The sequence below is a fragment of the Notolabrus celidotus genome, chromosome 7 (assembly GCF_009762535.1).
Source record: "Notolabrus celidotus isolate fNotCel1 chromosome 7, fNotCel1.pri, whole genome shotgun sequence".
Lineage (NCBI taxonomy): Eukaryota > Metazoa > Chordata > Actinopteri > Labriformes > Labridae > Notolabrus > Notolabrus celidotus.
Window position 1 is genome coordinate 6,941,812 of NC_048278.1, and position 24,093 is coordinate 6,965,904.

At 40.6% G+C, this 24,093-nt stretch overlaps 1 protein-coding gene across 2 annotated transcripts in view; it reads right to left on the reverse strand.

Moving 5' to 3' along the window:
• Positions 1 to 725: 725 nt before the first annotated feature.
• The window catches only part of nt5c2b (5'-nucleotidase, cytosolic IIb), a 29,987-nt gene continuing 6,619 nt past the window's right edge, over positions 726 to 24,093 (reverse strand). For both annotated transcript variants that reach the window (XM_034688456.1, XM_034688455.1), the window contains exons 3-18: positions 23,604 to 23,677; positions 15,060 to 15,177; positions 13,854 to 13,949; positions 13,604 to 13,695; positions 13,363 to 13,420; positions 12,681 to 12,774; positions 9,698 to 9,751; positions 9,443 to 9,526; positions 9,236 to 9,277; positions 9,028 to 9,135; positions 7,781 to 7,847; positions 7,515 to 7,685; positions 6,652 to 6,703; positions 6,253 to 6,313; positions 5,809 to 5,985; positions 726 to 4,102 (exon numbers count right to left, since the gene is read on the reverse strand). In XM_034688456.1, the coding sequence (XP_034544347.1) occupies positions 3,815 to 4,102; positions 5,809 to 5,985; positions 6,253 to 6,313; positions 6,652 to 6,703; positions 7,515 to 7,685; positions 7,781 to 7,847; positions 9,028 to 9,135; positions 9,236 to 9,277; positions 9,443 to 9,526; positions 9,698 to 9,751; positions 12,681 to 12,774; positions 13,363 to 13,420; positions 13,604 to 13,695; positions 13,854 to 13,949; positions 15,060 to 15,177; positions 23,604 to 23,677 (1,636 nt within the window). In that variant the 3' untranslated portion in view covers positions 726 to 3,814. The remainder of the gene's footprint in view (positions 4,103 to 5,808; positions 5,986 to 6,252; positions 6,314 to 6,651; positions 6,704 to 7,514; positions 7,686 to 7,780; positions 7,848 to 9,027; positions 9,136 to 9,235; positions 9,278 to 9,442; positions 9,527 to 9,697; positions 9,752 to 12,680; positions 12,775 to 13,362; positions 13,421 to 13,603; positions 13,696 to 13,853; positions 13,950 to 15,059; positions 15,178 to 23,603; positions 23,678 to 24,093) is intronic.

Sequence of the window (24,093 nt, forward strand, 5' to 3'; positions counted from 1 at the left end):
CTGTTGAGCGTAGAGCAGATGCAAACACAGATCAAACGTTCTTTCAAACGATCAGTGCGTTCATTTAGTCGTGGTGATAATGGCTATGGCCGAGAAGGATGATGATTCTCTACCTGAGCACCACGGCCATATTTTAAACCCACGTTTGAGGTTTTGAAATAAAGAATGATTGTTTGTATTGTTGTAAATCTCTGATCTGTTTACCACACAAACTTCATCACAGCCTACAAAACATCAGCATCTAACTTAGAAAGCATGTGGAGGTCTGGAGCTAACACACTGCTTTGATTCCAGAGGAACATTTGAAACTTGTCTGTGCTTGTAGTAACTTAGTTTATATTTCATGGTAGACTTTTTAGATATGAAATCATATTTTCTAGATAAACAGAACGGAGCAGAATGTACACCCATGTATTCTAGACTGCACTCATGCTTTGTGAAAATATGTTTATAGATATTTTAAAAAGTACTTTGAACACTTCAGTATTTTTAAAAGAAAGTACTCCAGGACTTAAACTCAAGTAATCATCTGACTGAACAACTTTCACTTGTATTAGAGTAACGTCAGACCAGGAGGATCTATACTATATGACTTAAGTAATGAAGACATGTACCTTGTCCACCACTGTCAATATCTACAAACTAACTTCCTCAAAGTGAACAACAGCCTGGCTTTGGTTAGTAATCCATAATCAAGAGTTAGAAACAAACAACAAAACAAGACATTTATGAAAAACTATCTTTATTCTACATTTTTATGCAATTTACCTCAATGTACAGTATGTAGGATGGTTTCTGGAAACAAACAAATGAAACAATGTTCAGGAGAACATGTATCCAAATGCATAAAAACAAAAGACAGTCATGTTTTAGAAAATGAAAGGTGACTGTTTGGCACCTCAATGTGAATGCATTGTGGGCATCACGACCATAGATAAAAATCATCTAAAGATTTGAAGCCTGTTAGCCAGGCTGTAGTTAGCTGAAAGTCTAAACAAGCCCCCTATGGTACAGTATAAAAGTTAACAAAAAAAGTTATTTGGAAAGAAATGATAAGAAAAGGAAATGGAAATGTCTATATACAGTTCTGTAAACCAGGACCTTTAAAAACACTAGCTTAGAAAAATAAAAATAAACCCATGGAGCTATTAACAGGTGACACATTTATGTTATTTAACATGCTATTCACACTTCCCTTCATTTAAAGTATTTTTTCTCTTTGTAGATCTTTTACACGTTAGAAGTCCTCCCCCCCTCCCCTTTTTTTAAACTCTGATAAATGTCAAAATAGAGAAAAATAAATTTTCCTTAAAGATGCAGTCCACACAGAAGTTTAACCGATGCTACCGTAACCACCTCGGTAGAATGGATATGCTTGTTATTCTCACATGCATATGCAATTTATGCAAAGTAAAGACAGAAGACTATTTCCTATACCTATGCAGCTGCCTCATGTAGCATATCCAGTTACTCTGTGTTCAAAAAAGACAAAAATAGAAACGAAAAGACAAATATTTCATCTGAAAGAAAGAAAGAAAAAAAAGACAGTAAAACTCTGATGTGTGTTTCTAGAAGTCTAACGAGGGCTCATTCGATGAATCATCACATAAAGTTGCATTTAAACACATTCACCTTTCCAAAGCACTTCAAACCAAACAACAAAAACAGCAAGAAGCAGAAGACACGATCCTTCCCTTTTGTGGCCCAAATCAACGAGCCGATCCAACACTTACAGAACTGACGGGATGTGACGAGACTTAATATGATATGAAGAGGCGGGGAATGAACAGGCAGGATAAAAGGATGTTAAAAAGGAAAATGAAAGATCACATCCAAATGTGTAAAATTAAGGCAGGGCTATGGGGGGATTTTGTAATAATGCTGGTACATTAATACACACCTCATAAACGGGCATGTCTGTCACACATGGAGCCTTGTTTGAGCTCACACTCTGGGTGGTGAGGTCTAAAACAATTATCCCAAAAAATGCTTCAATCCTTCTTTAAAGGGGCTTCTGAGCTTTTTCCTGCACTCAGGTCACTACAGTTTGAAACAGGTGGAGACAGGATGATGTTTAGCCACTCATCATCTCTCAATCCAAATTCAAAGGAAATGTTACAACAGTTTTTAAAAACACAGCAGGCAAATGCATAGTCCAGATTTTGCCGGTTTGGTGTTCCAACTTTTCAGGAGAAATCAAAATTGATCACATTCTGTACATCACAGATTATTCACTCTTAATCATCTATGACATTTTTTTTTGTTTTTTTTGGTGCAAATTGAATTAAAAAAACTGTTAGAATTACACTGTCAATGAAGACAAAACTTAAAACACCGTCCTGATGATGCAGCTTTCAGAGAGTGGAAAAAAAGGTTGTATTTTTCAAACATGGATCAAGAAGCTTGTCTTCAGTTGACAAATACTTGACATATGCAAATATGCAAAGTGAAGTGCTTAAAATCATCAGAGTGTTTTTTGAAAATCCAGTTTGAAACTAACGACAAAGCTTGAACCAACTCTGTCATGAAATGGTCACTTCACAGTGTTCATCGCCCCAACACAAGAATACTGAGCACACTCCAGCTTCACTCGTTCTGTCGGCAAAAAAACAAAAACAAAACAAACAGGAAGGCCCAAACCAAAGAGATAAACAAAGCAAGTGAATCACATTTTGAATCTAAGTAGAACTACAGAAACACCTTTATACTAGGCCTCAACAGCCTCACTTCCTTGCATACCGAGGTCACTTTCAAGCTCAAAATGGTAAAAACGAACTTCTTTTGTACATTGCCCTTTAAAAAAGAAACCCTGCTGACACGGCTGAATGCAATATTCAAGCGTCTCCTTCCTACATAACCAATTAGAGAAAATACTGCATGTGAGCTGCTGGTGGTGTTTAACTGTTTGACTGCTCTTCACAGTAACACCAATGACGCTCAGGGTGCAATCTGAGGATACATTACAGTTACTCATGTAAAGCAGCACGCCCTCTCAAACAAGTCTTCATACGAACAATACATCCGGTTATTGATTGGTTTAACGCCGGCTTGTGCTTTAGTGCTCCTGTGCTTCACTTAAGTACAATGGATCCTTAGCTTATTGTCACTTAGGATGCTGCAGTCTGTGTGAGTACACACACACACAGACATACTCTCCTAAACACAAGTTGGAACAAAGTACCTCCCTAAAATGACAAGAAGTCTCAAACATGAAACCAAACAGACTGAATGTTGTTCCCATGTTGCATAAAATGTCTGTTTTAAAACGTGTGTGCATCATTTAGTTGAAAGTGTAACTGTAGAGTGTTTTCTTTCGTTATAATGTCAGAGCAGCTGGTCTGTTTGGATTTACGATTACAGCTTACAGTCAAGCAGCAGGTCCTGAAAGTCAGCTTATGAAAAACAAGAGGTGTGATTTTCTGCATGTCTGATGGAGAAAACGACACAGAGATGGGATTAAAATTAAATTAAAACAATCAAGTGTTTTCTTTTTTATACTGAAAGAGGGAAAAGTTGAGTTTTAGAGGAACGAGCATGCAAACAGTCTTCTGACAGTCATGTGATCTGTCTCACTGGTCCTCTTTACTTTCCTCAACAATCTTCTATGTGTGTGTGTGTGTGTGTGTGTGTGTGTGTGTGTGTGTGTGTGTGTGTGTGTGTGTGTACAGTATTGACTTAATGTAAATATATGCAAACACACACACACACACTGGAAATGATTTCCCTCCTTGCCTCACTGTCAGAGAGAGAACTACCCGACTCTACTGGAAAGGCAGGAACAGCAATATGGCCTTTCCTCTTTTAGTTCAGCTCACTACTCCTCCTCTTCCTCCTCTTCCTCCTCTTCCTCCTCTTCCTCCTCTTCCTCCTCTTCCTCCTCTTCCTCCTCTTCATCATCATCCTCATCGTGGCAGTGAGTGATCTCCTGAGGAGTCTGGGGGAACAGGTTCGGAGGTTTGATCTCGCTGAAGGAGCGGGTCAGCTGGCTGCGTTTGCAGTCCAGGTCCTTGCAGTCGCTGCAGTGACTGCGGTTTCGGGTGGCCAGAGGAGACTCCAGGTCAGTGTCGACGTGAGTGTGTTCCACTGTGGACTCGTGGGGCATCTAAGGACGAGAAGGTCACAAGATGTGAACAATCTAGCTTGTGAAAGAGTGTTTTTAATTTAACTGGTTTGTGCACGGTAATGTCATCAGAGCATTTTTAGAATGTAAAGGTTCTCAAATCTTCCTCATTCATGTCAGACATGACCTCAGAGACATAAAGCCTTCCTTTGTTTGGTAGCAAAATCAACATCCCTCTTCCCCAGGCTCAAATTCACCATGTCAGAGCCACTGAGATCTGATATTCTTATCTTTGAAGACTACTTCAACTACTTGGCATTACACAACCAGAATATTTCTGGCATAGTGGACAGTTGAGAACAGATAAATCCAAATCCAGATTCTTCAGATCATTTCCTTTATTAAAAACATACCACTAACTACCCACAATTCAACCTCTCTGCTCACAGGTGTGTGATGCTAGTAGCAGTCAATGTAGCTAAAGGTTAGCAAATATGTTGAGTTTGCTGTGTAGTGACTTCTTTCTACGTCTCCTTTTTTACAGACCCTTGACCTAAGATCATTATTTATAGATTTACACATACTGAGTCTCATTTCTCAATCTGGTGTAGAAACCAGCGCAGATTTGGGTGTACATATCAGCTTATGACATTTCATGTGTCATTTACGTGTCTGTTGGGGCGCTGGGGGGCCGATGCAGTTGATGGCAAATATTCAATATCGTAAACCTGTGGTCTACGAAACCTACAATTTTTTTAATTAACTCCAACTTTGGTCATTTTGTAATACGTAGCCTGGGCAAGGAATCGCTTGTGTGCAATTGCACACGAGGCAAACGGGAGTGTTACATTAATTATTAATAACTCAGGACGTGCCGACAGGTTTTGATTTCATGTGAATGAATGTTCTTCGTTCTTATATGGTCAGCTGCCACACACACACACACACACACACACACACACACACACACACACACACACACACACACACACACACACACACACACTCACACTCACACTCACACTCACAGGCCATTCATTCAATAAAATAATCAGGAGTACAACAATCGTCTTTATGGTAAATCCTGTCATCAATCACATCTTTCTAAATAAAAAAAATTATTTCAAACACTAAAAGTTTAATTCAGTTTCCTCCGGTGAATTTACATATTTATTTTTTTTGTTTAAATCACCAACAATATTTTCAATAGAGAGTTAACTCTGCCCATGGGAGTGTTGATAAATACTGAAAGCTTTGTAGATTTTTAAAGTAAATCAGTAAGTTAACACACATTTGTTATAGAAAGAAATCAGCTGACAGCTCGTGCTGCTCAACATCACTTCAATAGCATTTTACAGAGATCGATAGAGAGTGAAACGTGAAATACATTTTAGGTGTTATATCTAATTCAACAATCTAAATATTAATCTGTGAGCATATGTATGTCTGTCTGAAAATGCACTGCACTGTTACGCACTAATTGTCCACCACAGACAAAGATTTACTTTGCTGCACCGCTCTCCACACTGACATGAAAACTTGTGTACACGGACTGAGACCTGGCGTGGGATTTGAGCGTAACCTCCGCCTACGTTCAGACTGATATATGCCGACTTTTGCGTGGAAATGGTCATACACCCAGTTTTCGGTCGTACGCATGTTTGATATATGAGGGCCACTGTGAAGTCTAAGTATCTTAAAGGTAGGAGAACCATCTGTATCAGGCAAACATTCGTTTGTGTACTCACCAGTACATGTGCGGCTCTGAAGAGGTAGCTGAAGGGGTAGTAAAGCAGGTTGATGAAGGACGCTGCGTATAAGTCGGCGTAACGCATCACCTGAGAGGCGAACAGGGTCTGTCTGGAGCCACTGCGGAACAGGCTTCCCATCATGCCATAGCACATGTCCATGTCGTGTGTCACTTTCTACAGAGTGAAAAAGAAGGAGAGGAGATATTGTTCAGCCAAAACTCATCTTCATCCACAGAATACATCACAGTGCTGATCCTGAACTGGGATGTGTTGATGAGGGGCGTGAGAGAGGAGCTGTGTAAGTGCTCATGATTGAACTATATTACACACTTGAACCATATCAAACTCAGTGAACGTGGGATTTCATAATTCTGGCAGCCGGTGTTGAGAGTGTGGACAGGCTAATTGCTGTAATAGAAACCAAGGTGATAACAGCTGTACCTTGACTCTTCTCTGAATAGTGCTGATGTCCGGCCTCTCGTTGCTGCTGCTGTCCAGATGTCTGAGAAACGACACAGAGAAAGACACAGAGAGCGGGGGGAGGGGAGGACGCTCATATTAGTCTGCTGAAAGGTAATGTGTCAAAGAGGTTGTGCAACAGTGAGTCGTGTCAGGCTATAAATAAAGTCAGCGAGCAGAGTTATCAGGCAGCCCGCAAGAGCTGGCCCTTTAGACTTTACCCTGTTGACCCTGTTTGTCTTCCTCAAACACCGATCACATGCATGCAAACAGACAGCTGTTACTGGAGAGAACAGAGAGAGCAGAAGTGCTGCGAGGGGAGAGGATAAGGAAGGAACTGGTGTATGGAGAGAGGCGGGGGTGGAGAGGGTCTGAACTTACTTGTAGAGTTCTGCGAGGAAAATGTCAAGACCCTGCAGCTCCTCGAATAACGCTGGAAGACAAGAGAGGACAAGAATCTCTGAGTCCTTGACATGGTGTTAGACTTTTTGACATCCCCACTGAGTGTCTTAGCATAAGATCACTCTGGTGTGATTATTCATGACTTTTCTTTATTTTATTTTAATTCTATTTTATTTGATCTTTATTTTATTTTATTTCATTTTATCTAAATCTTATTTTATTCCTTCTTCTATTAATATCAAACCTTCTTACATACTGTTAATAAGAGCTCTGTAATGCCCGAATTTCCCTCCCCAGGATAAATTTAAGTATTTCTGATTCTGATTCTGATTGTGCCAATGATACAACGATCTTAATCATCTCTATCTTATTAACTAATATATCTTATCTGATGTTACAGCTGCTGTCAGAGGTCAGGTCCTAACTAAACTAAAACTAAATATGAATAGATGCATTTATGGACACGTTTGCCTTTATTGATAGGCCAGCTGAAGAGAGACAGGAAACGTGGGGAGCAGAGAGCGGGGGAAGACATGCAGCATATGATCCAGGCTGGGAAGTTGAACCTGCGACCGCTCTGACTACCGGACTATAGCCTCTGAACATGGGGCGCTAAACCGCTAGGCCAACAGCGCCCCTAAATCTGAATATTATGTTATTGTCTAAAAAAGGGTAAGTGATTCCTTTTTGCTTTTTGTTCCGCACAATCTTTGTGTCACTGACATTTTTCATTTCACATCATTCTACATGAGCTTTTGGTATAAAAGAAGGTACACAGATGTTTCGACATGTCACTGGGTGTGTGTGCGAGTTAATATTTAAGCATTCGCCAGCTGACTCACAGCTCTTATCAGTCCACACATGCAGCTCCTGGGCTAGCTCAGGTATCACCAGGAACGTCCTCCAGCCCTGACGCTTCTTCGACTTGAGGATGTCTCCAAAGATGTGGTCCCCAATGTATACGATGTCCTTCCCTTTGGCCCCTAGCAGGTCGCAAACAATATCTGAGGAGCCTACAAGAGAAAGATAAGAAAAATGTGATCCGTCAAACTGTGAAACCAAACAGAAAACTAAAGATGTTCACAGAATGAACAGCAGACGGTCTTACCTCCAGAATAGACGATGCCATGCTGCAGAGGTCCTGTGTAGGTTCCAATCTTCAAACGTCCTGTTGTCTAAAATGGAAACAAAAGACATCAGATTTAAAATAATTTATAAACTTTTCAGCCCGCGACCCCCAAAATATAGGTGCCAAAGATTTGCGACCCACACTGTCCCTCAAAGTGATCTAATGTGTCTTCATTTAGCTGGTCTGCAGAAAATGACCCTACCTATATGAGCATGTGTTTGTGTTTCATGTGCTGTTATGAATAAACCTACTGCTACTGATGCTTTAGATAATGAACTGTTCACTAACCCTAAACTTAGGAGTCATCTGACAACAAAGAAAGGCAGAATACTCATTACATTTTCTATTTACAAGGTTTTATTTATTTATTTACTATAATGGGTAAAATGTTATATTGTTAAATATTTTTAGATCACTGTAAAACAAAAAAAAAACGCAAGACATCTCACAACCCTCCATTTGTGTCTCGCGACCCCCAGGGGATCCCAACCCACGCTTTGGGAACCCCTGATTTATAAAACAATGTGCAATGTGTGAAATTATTTTATCAACACATACTGTTGCCTTTTTAAAAACACAACTCAGTTGAAAACGCCTACTGACTGCCAGGCAATCAAAGAAACAAATGATGAGTCATGAAAATTGTTGAGCCTCCTCTGCTCTAAACTGAATCATAGCTAAAGCAGAATAAAAAGGGAGTCCTTGAAATGTGATTTCAACAACATTTCAAAATAAAAAAGGATGAAAAGATTCTCTGCACACCTGAGTGTGTGACAGAAGCGTTGATGGAGGATGAAACAATTAGACAATGAGAAAGGTTCCAGCACATCATAACTGCTGAAGGTCTGTTGGTTGCATGACTCTTGTTTGATAAATATGTAAGCAAAATCTGAGACAGTGTGCGGGAGCCTTTTCCCAAAATAACTAAATGTGAAGTAAAGCCTTAGGTCCACTGTGGGCACAGAGTTCAGACAGTGTAATTCTAGAGACTAGCCTGATGGGTCATTGCTCTAAGTTGTGCTGACGATGTTCTCATGACTAGCCCGTTAACTTTTTGCGAATTTTTTTGTCATGTCTTGCATGTGCGGGTTATTTCTTTCTTCTGTAACCCAAAACGCTGTCATGCCACTGGGCTTGAAACATGTCAGGATTTGTCAGCGTTCACATGCTGTGCAGCTGTACGTCATGTCTCCTCTGTCCCTGCACTGTGTTCTGTGTCTGCTCACCGTGTCCACTTGTCTGAGCACTGTCCCCTCCCCGAAGAACAGAGGCTTCCTGGCGTCCACCAGGATCAGATCAAAGTAGGACTGCCAGGGTCTGTGTGAGGTACCAGGCTGTGAGGAGAAAACACAGACAGAGAAATAAACAAGTCTGAATTTCTGCTGCATTTTCAACCCTTTCAAAGAGAGTGGGGAAAGGACGTCTGGAGTTTACCTTTGGGCCATGTGGGAAGTTGAACAGATAGGTCATGATTTTCTGTAAGAACACAACACAGACATAAAGTCAGACAATGTTTACAGGTAATGCATGTTAGTTCTGCAAACAGTCAGACTCCAATCTTACAATTGCAGTTTCTAAATGCCCTTATTACTGTTTTCCCTGACAAGTGAAGCCTCTACCATAATCGTAGTCTGTACTCACGTCAGTGTATTTGTAGTCGCTGTTGGTTGCCAAGAAAACCTTGGCAACTTCATTCATTCGGCTGAGAAGAAGAGGCAGCTTCCCCTGGTGGGAACAGAGACGAAAAAAAGGAAAGAATAAGAGTGCAGCTCTAAGCATCTTTACAAACCAGCTCTTCACAGAGCAAAGCAAGAATGTGCAACCCTACGATTCTTTTTCTGTGTTTTCTCTTGTGCAGTACACTAAAATCAACCTTAATGAATACAAAGTACTTACATCTTTAACTACATACTTCTCCAAGTTCTCAACTGTCTTCTCCTTCAGAGTACCCTGCAACATAAAACACAGGACTCAGTCAGAAACTGGAAGGACTGATTCAGTTTGTGATAAAATTACAGCCTGCACAAGTAACACCTTTTCAAGCTGAAGGTATAAATAGCACCTTTTTTATTCAGTTACAGTTAAGTGACAGTCATCAGTGACAGCCCACAAGAACATGTGAGGACTTTTCAGTTAGGCCTTATCAGGATGTGGGAGATGAGATACACATAATCAGCTCATTCAAAGGCCGCTCATAACCCGACCTCACGTGTTGCAAACAAAGCAAGCGTACAGGTGATTACTGACGTGGTTCAATATTGCTGCTTTTCCACAAGTCTGCATTTACAGAAAATAACAGCTGCAGAATGCAACATAAACAGAATAATGGAACAACATTTTTCTCTCTCTCTCTGCTACCTCACATCACTCCGCTAAGCCCCTCCCACCAAATGATGCACCGAGCACACAAGCCAACCGTTGTCACTGTGTCTGTTCCACTCTGCTACTCAGAGGACAGAAACATCGACAGCCAATCAATGTACATAAAAATATTAAATGGTAGCATTTGGTGTGTGCTGCAAAGCTGCCGAGGTGAGGTGAGGTGAGGTGAGGTGGGGTGAGGTGGGGTGAGGTGAGGTGAGAGAGAGAGAGAGAGAGAGAGAGAGAGAGAGAGAGAGAGAGAGAGAGAGAGAGAGAGAGAGAGAGAGAGAGAGAGAGCAGCTGGCACCAGCCATGAAGGAGCTGAATGATCTCTCCATTTTCTCTCTCCTCTCCTCTCCTCTCCTCTCCTCTCCTCTCCTCTCCTCTCCTCTCCTCTCCTCTCCTCTCCTCTCCTACCTCTTTAGATTGATGGAGTCAGGGGAGGTAGAGCGTTCAGCCTAGTCCTGCAGGGATGAGTCCTAACCTGAACACTCTGGCTCTCCACTCCCTGTCCTCTTGCTAACAACTCTCCTCTCTGTTTTTTCTCTTGTCTGGTGTATGTTGGTGTGTGGGCATGGTGGGAGGTGAGAGCTGGCTATAAGGGGGGTGAGTCTAGGATGCTGCAGCTCATTATTAAGCCTCCCTGAAGAGATGTGAGTCTAACTTAATGAAAATCAGTGAAGGGAAGTGCCCATTTGAAAACCAGGTTATGCACTGGCTCTTGTTTCTCATCCATCTCCATCTATCTTCATGTTTCATGTTCGGGTTTGGCAATCAGTGTTGCTTTGGCAACAGCGGTTGGTATCATTCAGGCCAATAAATCATCTTGAGCTTGAACTTGAACTTGGGTCAGGGGAACATTGAGGGCCATGTGGTAGGTTATGTAACTTGTCAGTGAAGCATGAATGGGATGAGTTTCTCCAATGAGTGTGAATCTTTTTCATTAATACACAATAACTTTGTGTTAATTTTGAAAATTCTGAAAAAACGAAAGGAGACAGTGAGGGGTCTGACACTTTGGAACCATCTGCCCAAGGAGATCAGGTCTGCTGAGTCAGTGAGCTCTTTTAAATCTCTTCTGAAAAAATCATTTTTATCGTAGAGCCCTTCCTGCTTTTATCTGAATTTTTTTTATTTGATTGTGTTTCATTTTATTTTATTTTAACTGTCTTAAGAACTATATTTTAAATTAATTTTTGGGGAATTTTATGTCTTTTAAAATATGTTTTATTTCTTTATCTTGACTTGTGTGATTTTATGAACTGTCTGTTTTATTTTGCTGCCCATGTGGAGCACTTTGTAATTTGGTTTTTGAAAAGTGCTCTACATATAAAGTATTATTATTATTATTATTATTATTATTATTATTATTATTATTATTATTATTATTGTAAATACATGCGACCTCATCCTGACAGGCTGTTATTCAGATATGGTGATTTTTTTCAAACTCTAGAAACAGCTTATTATCACAGCTAAGACACATAAATGTAAGCCTTTTAATCTAATATAATTATATTTGAATAGAATAATTACATTTTAATATAATTATATTATTAGTGACATACAGCGATTAAATTACTTAATTTAAACAGAATTTCTAAATAAATGATGTTACCTTCTGTAGCATTAATTGCTTACAACTGTTCACTTCCTTACTTGTTTCCTCAAAGATATCATATTTCCACTTGTGAACAGTTTTTTACAGATTTTTTATTTTTTGTTTTCTCTCCTCCTAAATTTTGTCAAGCTGAGAAATAAAGTAATCTGCACAGAATCAAACTGGAGACTTTTCACCCTCCACACAACCCCTCGGCCAGCACAACATCCTGACATCTTTGCTCCACCGCAGATGTTTTAGCTGCTTTCTTTTTGCAGTGCTCTTCTGAGTATCTTGGATACTAATAGCCCCAGAGGGCTGCTATTTAGGGCTTGGATGACTCTCTGACCCTCTGTCTATTGCCACCATCTGGATAGCTTTCCCCTTGACAAGTTGACGTTGGCAGATTTTCAAAATGTGACGTGTGAGTGATCATGGAGCTAACAGATATATCTTGCACTTTGAGCACTTAAGCACTGTTTTGGTGAATTTCTTGAGAAAGTTGATTCTTCTGAGCTGCCTTTAAAGTATTTAACTCTAATGCGGGGTGAGTAACCAGACTAGGACTGCCTTAAGAGGAGGGACTTTGCCGTAGTTTTTTTTTTCATGTGACGGCCAGACAGACCACAAGATTTTGGAACAACAGACATGGGATTTAGAAAGACATTAAAAAGGAGACTAGAGTCAAAAACTCCTCCTGTTGTGCGCATGATCATTTAATCTGTGGTATAACAGTGATTAACTGTGTTATTGAATTTCTATGCTAATCACTTGCTAGTCAGGGTAACATTTGTTTTTTCGTATGTAAATGCATGGATCAGAAAGTAGAAGTAGGCAAACCAGAGGCGTGTAAAGCGGTGCCCTCCTCCCCCATTTTAACCTTCCTGGTAAAACCACCAGCATCAATCTGTGCCTGACCTTGAAGTGGACCCAGTCGACAGCATCGCGGACGTCCTGGAACATACTCTTGTAGGACATGAAGAGATCTCCGTTCTTGAAGCCAGTTTCACAGCTAGAGGAAGAGGAGCAGAAACACACACGTACAGAGCCGTCGGAGAGGCCGCATCTTTACAGAAGGCTTTCAAAAACATGACATTTGTTTTTTGTTTGCTTTTAAATGGGATAGCCTTCCCTTGTTGGAGGGGTCCCCAGCCAAACAGGAAAGCATTCTCCCCCTAAAAGACCAACAACCAGGTTTCAGAGGACAAAGGACATGCAGCCATTCCAGATTACATCCTCAACAGATTTACAGGCCATTGTATGTCTGTACTGCAACATTTTAAGATTATCCTGCAGATTCATCACAATTTCATTCTCCATAAATAATATGTGAGAATAAGTTTCAATCCTAAAGGATCCATGCTCCTCCACAATTAGTAGGGGGATTAATCAATTGTTGGAAATCGTTGTTTTTATTTGTCTGAGCTCTCATTTGATTTTGATTTTAAAACAATTAGCTTTGATTAGCATAGAGACACCTGGACCCTCCCATGCTGTAGGGCTCCCTCTTGACCCAGTGTGGTCCGCAACTGTTTTCGTGTCACCATGCGGTGCCCAGAAACTTGTTACATGACAGAAATTGTTACCAACAGATGCCTACCTTGTGTATCTATCACAGTTGGAGAAGAAATCCACCAGGCAGGCGAAGAGGTAGGTCTCTGTGAAGAAGACAGAATGATGAGGAGAGGTTTTCACCACAGAAGAAGAAAAAGAAACATGACTGAAATGGTTTCAGCTCCAACTTCCAGAAAAGTAACACTGAGCTTAAATCAGAATTCCTTGTTCATTAAATCTCTCTTCAACAGGCCCACGTCATTACCCTCCGTCTTCAGAGACCTTACCTGGCAGGTTGAAGAGTGTGTTAAGGATATAAAAGCGCTCTGTGTCATCTCTCTGGATGAACTTGTTTGGGTACCGTTCACGGATCTCAGGGCTGGGAAAGAGAAAAACGAATTTAAATCTGTCCTGTTCATCTTTCTTTTGCTCCCATGTATAACAATGACATCAATAAGAAGTGGATTCAAAGAAGAAAATACAGCCTGTTGTTAAAGGTTCATGCACTGTATAGGGGAGAATGTTGAAATCACATACCCTCGGAGGAAGTTGAACCCATGGACACACACCAGGATATTACCGTAGGCGTCAACCTTCAACAGGTTTCCGTACATGGTATCGAACACAAGGCCTCTGAAACAGGAGGGATTCAAACAATGTTAAATCTACATCACAGCATTAAACACCTCTTAGTCATACCATACAGCTTTTTATCTGATGTCATGAGTGAAATGATTACAGTCATTTGCAGCACTTGTTCCAACAGTGGGGGTCGGGATCCTTTGGAGGGTTGCGAGGCACTGATGTGGGGTCACAAAATCCCATCCAAAATTGTGTTTTTTCAAAAGCTTTTTTTTCTCTCTTCTGAATATCAAAAAAATGTATGTTTTATCCATTATTATGAGAAAATAAATAAAGATATTGGTTAAAATGAATGCAAATGGGACGCTGGTGGCCTAGCAGTCTAAGCGCCCCACTTACAGGGGCTATAGCCTTAGTCGCAGAGGTCGCCAGTTCGACTCCAGACTGCGACCATTTCCTGCAAGTCTTCCCCCGCTCTCTGCACCCCACATTTCCTGTCTCTCTTCAGCCATCCTAACAACAAAGGCAAAAAATGCCCAAAAATATAACTTAAAAAATAAATGAGTGCAAATCAGAATCTGTATATCCTATCACTGCTACAGACTAAACATGGAGATAACTCGCATTCTGCTTTCAACCTTTTTTAAAATAACTATGAAATAAAATTGTGGTGTTTTGTCTTTCAGTTTCTAATGACTGTTTTTGGATTGGCCTATTGGTGCTTGACCATGGCTATAAGTAACATTTAACCAACCAAAGTAACAGCGTGGGTCTCAAGGGTACCGTTATTTTGGAGGTCCTGGACTGAAAAGTTTGGGAACCCCTGATTTACAGGACAGACAAAGAAGTCTCCCAGTCCCACTTGAATATCCTTAACAACTGCTTAACCAGATAAGAGACAGATATTAAATTGTGACAATGAGCTTATGGACACAGCAGTTGGGCTTTAACCTGACAACCATAATCATCATCATCATCACTGTCGTTGTTGTTGTTGTTGTTGTTGTGTGTGTGTGTGTGTGTGTGTGTGTGTGTGTGTGTGTGTGTGTGTGTGTGTGTGTGTGTGTGCGTGCGTGCGTGTGTGCGTGTGTGTGTGTGTGTGTGTGTGTGTGTGTGTGTGTGTGTGTGTGTGTGTGTGTGTGTGTGTGTGTTTGTTCTGACCTTGTGGGAAAAGATGGGTCATAGACGAAGCTGAGCAGCTCCTGGGGGTAACCGATGGACACCAGCCGCTCCACTGTGAGCTCAAACCCCAGCGACTCGTATTCTGGTGACTTGTACACTGGAATGAAACAAACAAGAGTCACAGTTTAGACAGAATCACAGATTAACTGAACTGTAACAACCCATAAATGATGATCACTGTGAATTAAATGAGATCAGAAACTATAAGTTTATCTTTAACTGAACTGTCAGATGACTAATCTGTTACATCCGATATTCAAATGTTCATGAATGATGTTTTAAGGGAAAGTAATCTCACAAATGAGGCAATCGTGAACAAATACCCTAAACTTTTCAGAGATGAAGGCTCGGAATCATTATTGGAAAATTATTTAACAAACAACAAACATCACAACACGTGTGTGCAGATTCTGGCCAGATGCTTGATGTTTTGTTTTTGTAAATTAATCATTAAGAAAGACTAAAGGGACGCAGCATCTCCTCCCATCCTAACTTCTTACACACTAACTTTAGTAAAGCTAGTAACAGGAGGGCGGGTCCAGCACATGGCATACATGCAGCGTTTGCATAAACACTTTCGTGTATACGGTTTAGGGGACTGGCCTGTGGGTGAAGCTGTGATTACAAAACAATCACCAGAGGTGACATACAGTCATGGAAGCCTGTTCATGTTACGCAACTCACACATGTGACTTCTCGAAGGTTACCTCATCCACTTGATAATCTGCGGTGTTGTTTCACTATTTTGATAACAACATACCCCCATAACTCGCTGCCCTTCTTTCTCCTTGCCATTAACAAGGTCCGTGATGTTCCATACCCCAAACCCTCACAGAAACAGGATCAGGTGTGAGAAGGAAAAATCACTCAACTTTCAGCAGCAGCTCTGTTGAGCCCTGCAAAGACTGATGAGCCCCCACCCTGTCACTGTCAGATATTTAGCCCCAGGCCAAACCTGAACCAAGCAGGGAGGGCTCTGAAAATAAAAACACGGATTGATGCTGGGCTAAGAAAAGGCTGGCAGAGGATTAAAATGCTATCCGACACTGGGGAAAGGATATGTCAGACGTTATAAATACGAAACAGAGAATGCACTTGTGTTGTCGCTGGCTTTCTACACTCGCAGTGGGAGGTGGGGGGGATTCAAGGCCCCAGGAGAGGAAGAAATATTGGCTGATGATGTTTGGATAAAGGACAGATAGCGGGGGAACAGCACCAAAGGACAAACAGGAAAACATCTGTGTCCTACTCTGCAAAATACAGAGGGTGAGTCTGATGTGGGGTTTCTCACAGAGGCATAATGAGTGTGCACTGAGTTGCACAAAAATGTTGGGTTCAGAAAAGCTTAGTCCTTTTGTTGACAGCCCCGCACTGTAAGCCAGAGCCCGTTTCTGCATTGACATCACGTAACCTCCTGCAGCTCCCCCCGCAGTGGTCTCCAAGTAAACTAGCGGCTTGGGCCCCCGGCCAAGAGCAGCAGCCACACTAGTTAAATTGCCTTTCCTCCTCCTCCTCCTCCTCCTCCCCTTCCCACCCCCTCTTCCCTCACTTGTCATCCTCTGTCACCTTTACTATCATCACTCTCTCTTTCTTGACTTCAATGGGCGGCTCGTTTCATGTGTTGACCTTGGGAAAGTGTGTTACGCCCACACAACTTAAAAATAAACACACATTTCATGGCTCAGGAGGAAAGATGAATTGAAAGTCATTAAACATATTTTTCTACAACATCAATAATGTTAATGACTTTTAGTTTCCTATTATAAGAGGGTGAGATAAGACCCCTCCACTTTATGTTGGGGTCTTGTCTGACCTATAGTGATTCTATTTCACATAACTTCACTCTCACTATACATTATCCTGCTTATTCTAAACTAATGATACAAATGAGTTGGCACAAAGCATTACTTAAAGATGATTGTGTTGATTCAAAATGATTTATATATGCAGTTAATAAACCCTCCCTTAGATCCAATGGTAAGTAGTGCTTTCACGGTAATACTTGCGTTGAATTAACATTACATTCCACATTTCCCCTTCATGTCAAAGTTCTATCATTAGCCTGCTTTTACTGTAATAAGTTACGTTAAGCTTAACATTTTCCGTCATTGTAAAGTCAAAACATTGGTATTTCTAAAGGCTTTCTTAACTGATGCAGGAAATAATACCGGCCCCTGTATAATGTCCACCCCCATAACTTAACTGTTGACATTTCTATCTCACTTAACAAGTCCTGTAACTCTGCCAAAGCTCATACTGTGTAACGATCTCTACATGCTCTGTGTCTTTTTTCTTCAATTTGGTCAACATGTATTTCACTCACTAAGTTGAGTGTCTTAACATCCCCTCATTTCATCCTCTTGTCTTCTTTTCTCTGCTGGTGACTGGTCAGCCATTAACCATGAATCTGAAGTTTTGTGCTCTCCAAACAGAGAGTAGAATCAAAAATATCCTCCATGTGTTTTTACTAGGGATGTAAATTTCAAGTTTTTTCCGTATTCAATCTTTGGAAATGTTAACAATCAATTATTGATTAATCATTAAAAGAAGCGTAAATGTTTTCCATGTCAAAAACAATGCCAAATGCGTTTTTTCCTCTGAATCAAATTTTCCTTCACGACACAGTGTATATAACTGACAGTATTAAACAGCTACGGATCGTATTGAGGTGTTCAAAATGTTAAACACGCTGAATATCAACGTGTGGAGCAGGCTCATAATCTCTGCAAACATACAGTCATAAAAGTGAAGGCTCAGACTTCAACAAGGGAACTGAACAGAAACATATTTCAGACTCTCAGTGTCCAGTTTTCTGTCTACTCGTTCTTGTTGAGAACAATAAGCATGTGAACGTGGTCAGGTGTCAGCTGGAAGCGCAACCGGGTCATAATCAGTCCGGCGGCGGAGGAAAAAAGCGCTCATGGGGACCTGTCACTCAGTGGCAGCCCCCAGCTGAGCGTCCCGCTGTGTGCAACACCTTCAGTCAGCTGATTCACATCAAAACATGCTTTAAACTTAAAACACCTCCCTGATAGCTTAACCAAATATGAGACCACATGATGTTTGTTCCACGAGATAGAACATCAAAACAAAAAATGTGTTTGAGTAAGTTCTTAACAATATATTAATTGATACTCGATTAATTGTTGACATTCCTATTTTTTACTGATGCTCTTGGAAAGCCACATTGTCAACAGGAAGAGGTGAAATCCTAAACTTTAGAAACATGTCAGACTCCTTTCCGTGGATTGATTTGATCTAATGTGTGTGATCTGGTTGTCTTGCTTTTCAGAATCAATAACTGTTTTTATGGGGTTCTGACCAATCAGAATCAAGTCTTTAATGTATGTTTGAGTGATGCATAAAAATGCGGGTAATAACACTTCTAACGCCTGTCAACACTGTGACTGGGTCAATGCCAATAAATGTTTCTTTAAAGAGCTTTAAAGCTTTAAAGAGATAAAAGGTACAGCTAACTTTACACAGGGCACCAAAATCAACACAAGCCAAAAGTCGCTCACTGGAGCTTTAAGATTCAAACCTTAACCAAATCATATTTAAATGATTTAAAGGCAGAATGTAAACTGTATGTGTGGTAAGGAAAGGACAAATAAGAAGGTAGAGTTTGAGATGTTGCATAGAATGTTAAAAATTTGAAATGACTAATCCCTGTGAGCATGATCCATAAAGACTCTGGGTGTGGTTTGATCAAGTGGAAGCAACTGATCCAAAATTACCGACAAATGTCAGCAGATTTTGATTCACATGTGACTTCATTTGATTAGTACACATACATACATAACATCATAGTTTTTATCTCAGACCAGAGATAAGCTCAGAGAAGAAAACTCCCTCATGAGTCAAACTCTCATGTGTCAAACTCTCTCATGAGGCAGAACAAAGTTACCAGATCTACAAATCACTTAACTTGTTTATTATTTTTAGAAGAGTCTTAATGACCCTGAAACCAATTCAGCGACTTCAACAACAAGCCGAAAACCCTCCACACAGATACATGACCCTGCTGGCCTACATGGTACCCTTGTCAAACGTAATTCAAAACGCCTCTTACTATTTCACGTTTGAAGGCTGAGGAAGCAGTCCCATTTCCTTCCAAGAACGCCACACTGGAATCTCCAGTCATGGGAAGTTTCATGACCAGTTTCTGAAGGAGGTTACTGAAAACTCATGTTTGCAGCATTTGTGTGCAGCCCAGAAGTTGTGTTATTGTTGAGTCCTTGACTCTGTTGCATTTCTGATTCATATAGGAGACCTTGTTCCCCTGCTGTAAGCCCCTTCTTGTGTTTCTCACACTGTCAGTATGTACATGTACACACACATGCACACATGCACACATAAACCACTATCTCTCTAAGTCAGAGGGGAGAAGTGGCCTCAGCTCTGAGTATCTGTTACTTTGGATCTCAAATGATATTGTCCTCACTCCTCAGTTAATTATATTCCTGCTGCATCAGTTGCTGAGGAGCGTGTGTGTGTCTCCTGAGTTCATAGGCCAGGTTACCTCAGGCCTAAATGTAACATGCACCCCTCACACACAACGTAAACAACTTGCACTCCACTACTAATCAACCACTAAACCCAAATCAAGTTTCCCCACACAAGGACTTTATCTGAACCATGTCAATCTATTTTAATTTATCTGTAGCCACTAATAAGCTTTTGTAGGCCTTTGTCACAGATTCATCAAACTATCAAGCATGTTGTAGAAAAATGAGACAATCTACCCCACAGCCTCGGGGGCCCACGTTCCAGCCAAAGTGTGGAAAACTAGGACAAAACTGGTTGTATCTCAATGCAATCTGGGCTTAGACGTGTGTTTGAGCAACGTTTCTGCAGGTTATCACATGTTCCCTTTTTTTGGGGCACAGAAAACAGATGAAGCAATGTTGTCAAAGATAATATTGATTTAGGTTAGAAAGTCTTACAGAATACTTTCAATACATGCGGTGTGTGCACAAACTGTAACAGGTGGAAGTGTTTCAGCTCCAGAGGCTCAGAATAAAGACGCCAAAGCTTTTCTTCATAGGTTTGGGTGAAAACTACTGAAGATTGCTTCTTTTATTGTCAGTGCATCATTGCCCCATGTTCAAACTCTCTTCATAGACTCACATGAAGCTTCACGTCTTGTAGATCTGTCACAAAAAGGTGATGGGAACTTTTCAGAGTCTGCAAGTGCAAGACACACAAAACCCTAACAAAGCAGACTGACTAACACTGAAGGATTTCTCCCTGAACTTTAAACCTTCCTGTTGCTTATTTAGTCGTGATATTCAAACGGGTTATTACACGAGAAAAACTAATGTTTGAAATAAAGCCGCTTGCATTTTCTGATTTGCTCATTTCAGTGTGTTTTGGCATCATTTTGTGAAGTGGTGTGTGTACCCCCCACCCCCGCCCTTGGGCAACGGTGCACAGGTTGGGCCTCAAGTCGACCTAGTTTCATGGCTGTGTATATTTCTTGGCTCTTAGAGAGGCCACAGCAGGCCGTATGAAGCTTGGCTTCCGTTGGATTGACACAAAATCTGGCTAGGAAAGGGGTTGTGAGGAAGTGTACTAAAACCATCAGGACAATATCTACAAAATAACACTTGACTTTTCTCAGTAACATTCTCGTTTGTCTAACTCCTGTTGATCTTTTCTTGCTGGAAGGAGAGCTCAGCTCTGAACTGTGAGTCTACAAAAAGGAGCTGATGAATCCTACTTATTCTGCTTTTGACTTCTTTTGATGTATAAGAATGAAACGATTACATTTTTTCCTGTTTTTTGCGTCAGAATCAAATGGCAACCTCCGGTCTCAAACTATGAAGCCCATGCGGAAGTGTTATAAACTACAATTCATCGAGAATCCGCTTGAGGCTGGCTGCAGAAACACCAGAAACCACATAGACATGAATGGGAAAAAGACGATCTTTGCAGCATTAATAAACATGTTTACAGCCTGGTTCAAAAAAAGGCTTGGCTCTACATAGCTAATTTCTCTATCAGCACACACTGTACGGGAATGAATTTGTTTCTAACATGATGGTTCAGGAGATATTAAGATTACAAGTTTTTGCCCAAATAAGGACATGACTGACGTGACTCCCAGTCGGGAACACATAGCTGTAGGCTCGGAGGCTTCTAAACTGCGCTCAGTAACAGATGGGTGGATGGGACACTTTTTTCTCAATTTTCGATACAAATGCTAAATATTGTAGAAGCAGATCGCTGCATTAAGTTAAATGTTGTTATTTTAATTGCCTTGCATTTGTATACAACTTACCTTAATCACATTTGTTTTTACAATACATTATATTTCTTATACGCTGTTGCACACTGTCATCTTTGTACTGTCGTAGACTCTCTCACTGGCTGATTTTTATTTATAAATCTATTCTTTTACTTCTCCCTACATACATGTGTGTACACGTGTAGAAACCTCAGCCGATATGGCCTGCGCTCTCAGGACAGTTGTAGGTCCCGAGAGACAGAACTGAACTGGGCAAAAAGACTTTTAAATTTTCAGCCCCGTTTACCTGGAATAATGTGTGGAAGGACTTGAAACTGACACATCTTGTAACTCTGGGGGAATTCAAGTTAACCATAAAAGACAGAGAAACAAGCTCAATTGGATCCTGTGATTGCACTGTGTAATCATGTAACCATGTGAAACTGTGACCGTATTTTATTTGTGTTGTTTTGTGTGCTCGTTGTGTGTTGTAACCTGTTTTGTGCTTGGCCAAGTCACTCTTGAAAATGAGGTTTTAAATCTCAAAGAGTCTTTTACCTGATTAAATAAATAAAGAAGAAAGAAGAAGATATTTCCATCCAAAACCCCAAGTCCAATTTTAGAAAAAAACAATACTTGGAACACGTCGCACCTCTGAACTGCCTCTCACACCCTCTAAAAACACACTGCAGTGAGCCAAGGTGCTGTGGTTAAGCAGCAGCCTATCTGTGACACCACTGGAGTTGATTGAGTCTGTCTGTGGTCACAACCTGAGCACCCTCCAACAGATACATGATATCCATGCTTCTAGCAAACATTAGCACTTGGTTATGAGCTCCCATAAAGAGAGTCATGTCAACAGCTGAGCGTCTGTAAAATCCCTGCACCATGAGCGGGGACGGGGGCACAGAGACAGGCAGGGACAACCAGTGATCCCCAGTCTCAAAGAAGCCATCGCTGGTGAACTCAACAAACAAACCTGACCTGTTTTCATAGTCAGGGAGGGAATATTTATAGAGACGGGAAGACCGAAAAGTGGAGCTGAGTCACAGAACAAAGTGGCAAGGAATCTGGATATTTCAGGCATATTTACTGGTCAGTAGTGTCTTTATACAGTCCACTTCACAGTGAGCTACACTTTACTTTTTGTTATCAAAAGGTTTAAGTGTGCTCATTGTCTCACGGGCGAGGACCTCAATACAGTGGTGCTTTGTGGACAACAAGCTGCAGATCTGTGGAAATACTAAGAATGCCAAATATAGAGATGGAAGTAGGGTATTCTGCAGAAGTCAAAGCCTCCACGAAGCATGCATCAGATTTAACAACTACATATCTACTTTTCATACTGTATGATTGACTCAACATAAAATATGTACAATACATACCTCCAAAAAATACCAATTTACCTCAATATCGACAACATTTTCGGATTAAGTTACACCAAAAGTGTTTTTTATGTGTAATCAATTTGGATAAATTCAAGTGCAATACATGTTAACTTATGATCTAGAACCATAGTTGACTTGGGCTTCATAGTAGTAGCCAAATGGTAAATTTTAAGTACAGAAGTTGGTTTGTAGGGCTGGAACTGTAGTCATCTAAAACAGGGGTTCCCAAACTTTTCAGCCCGCAACCCCAAAATATACGTGCCAAAGATTTGCGACCCCCACTGTCCCTCAAAGTGATTTAATGTGGCTTAATTTAGCTGGTCTGCAGACAATTAGCCTACCTACATGAACATGTGGCTGTGTTTCATGTGCCATTATGAATTAACCTGCTGATACTGATGCTTTTGATACATAACTGTTCATTAACCCTAAACTTAGGAGTCATCTGGCAACAAAGAAAGGCAGAAAACTCATTACATTTTCTATTTTCAAGGTTTTATTTCAAGTTTAGCTACTATTTTTGTTAATATTTTTTACTATAATGGGTAAAATGTACTAATTTTAGATAACTTAAAGAAATAAACATTCTGCAAGACATCTCACGACCCCCGATTTCTTGTCTCGCGACCCCCCAGGGGGTCCCGACCCACACTTTGGGAACCCCTAATCTAAAACACTTATCAATCTATGATTTCCAAAACATTTAATGCTACTTCAATCTGATCAGAAAACCCAAAAGACATGAAATGAATGACAAGAAGCTGACATTAACATTCAAATCCTAACATGTTAAAGGCTGTAGGCAGTAACTGAAACTTAATTTCCATATAAGATCAAGCGAGCGATAGAGCAACTGTGTCGCTGCAGAGCTGCTGGTGATAGACGAGATGAATGTGTGCAGCTTACCTGCTAAAGTGTAATCCATATCAAAGCCAAAGCACTTAATCTTCTCCATCGCCAAGCTTCTGTTGACAAACACTCTGGAGGAAACAAGTAAATAACTGTTTTAGTAAAAGCACAATGTCAAAAAACAAGATTAACAATCAAAGATGATGATGAAAACACTGTGAACTGAGCAGACTGGTGTTACCCAGTTTAAAGATATATTAAGTAATTTTTTTGTACATTTTTATGCTTCATTGAAACGGACTAAAAAACTGCTAGAACTCAAAAGAGACACAACATAACTAAATGGGGCTCGGTTTAATTCATGAAAAGGCAGGTTATAAAGTGTGATTTGACTAAAGCTATCGAAATAAACACCCTGAAAAAGGAAATCACAAGCACATTTCTTGCAAGATAACATTTTACAAATACGGGACTTCAAAGCTGTGCTTAAAATCCTATCATGATGATTATTCCACTTCATTTCTAGTTGTACATCAGCGACAGGAAG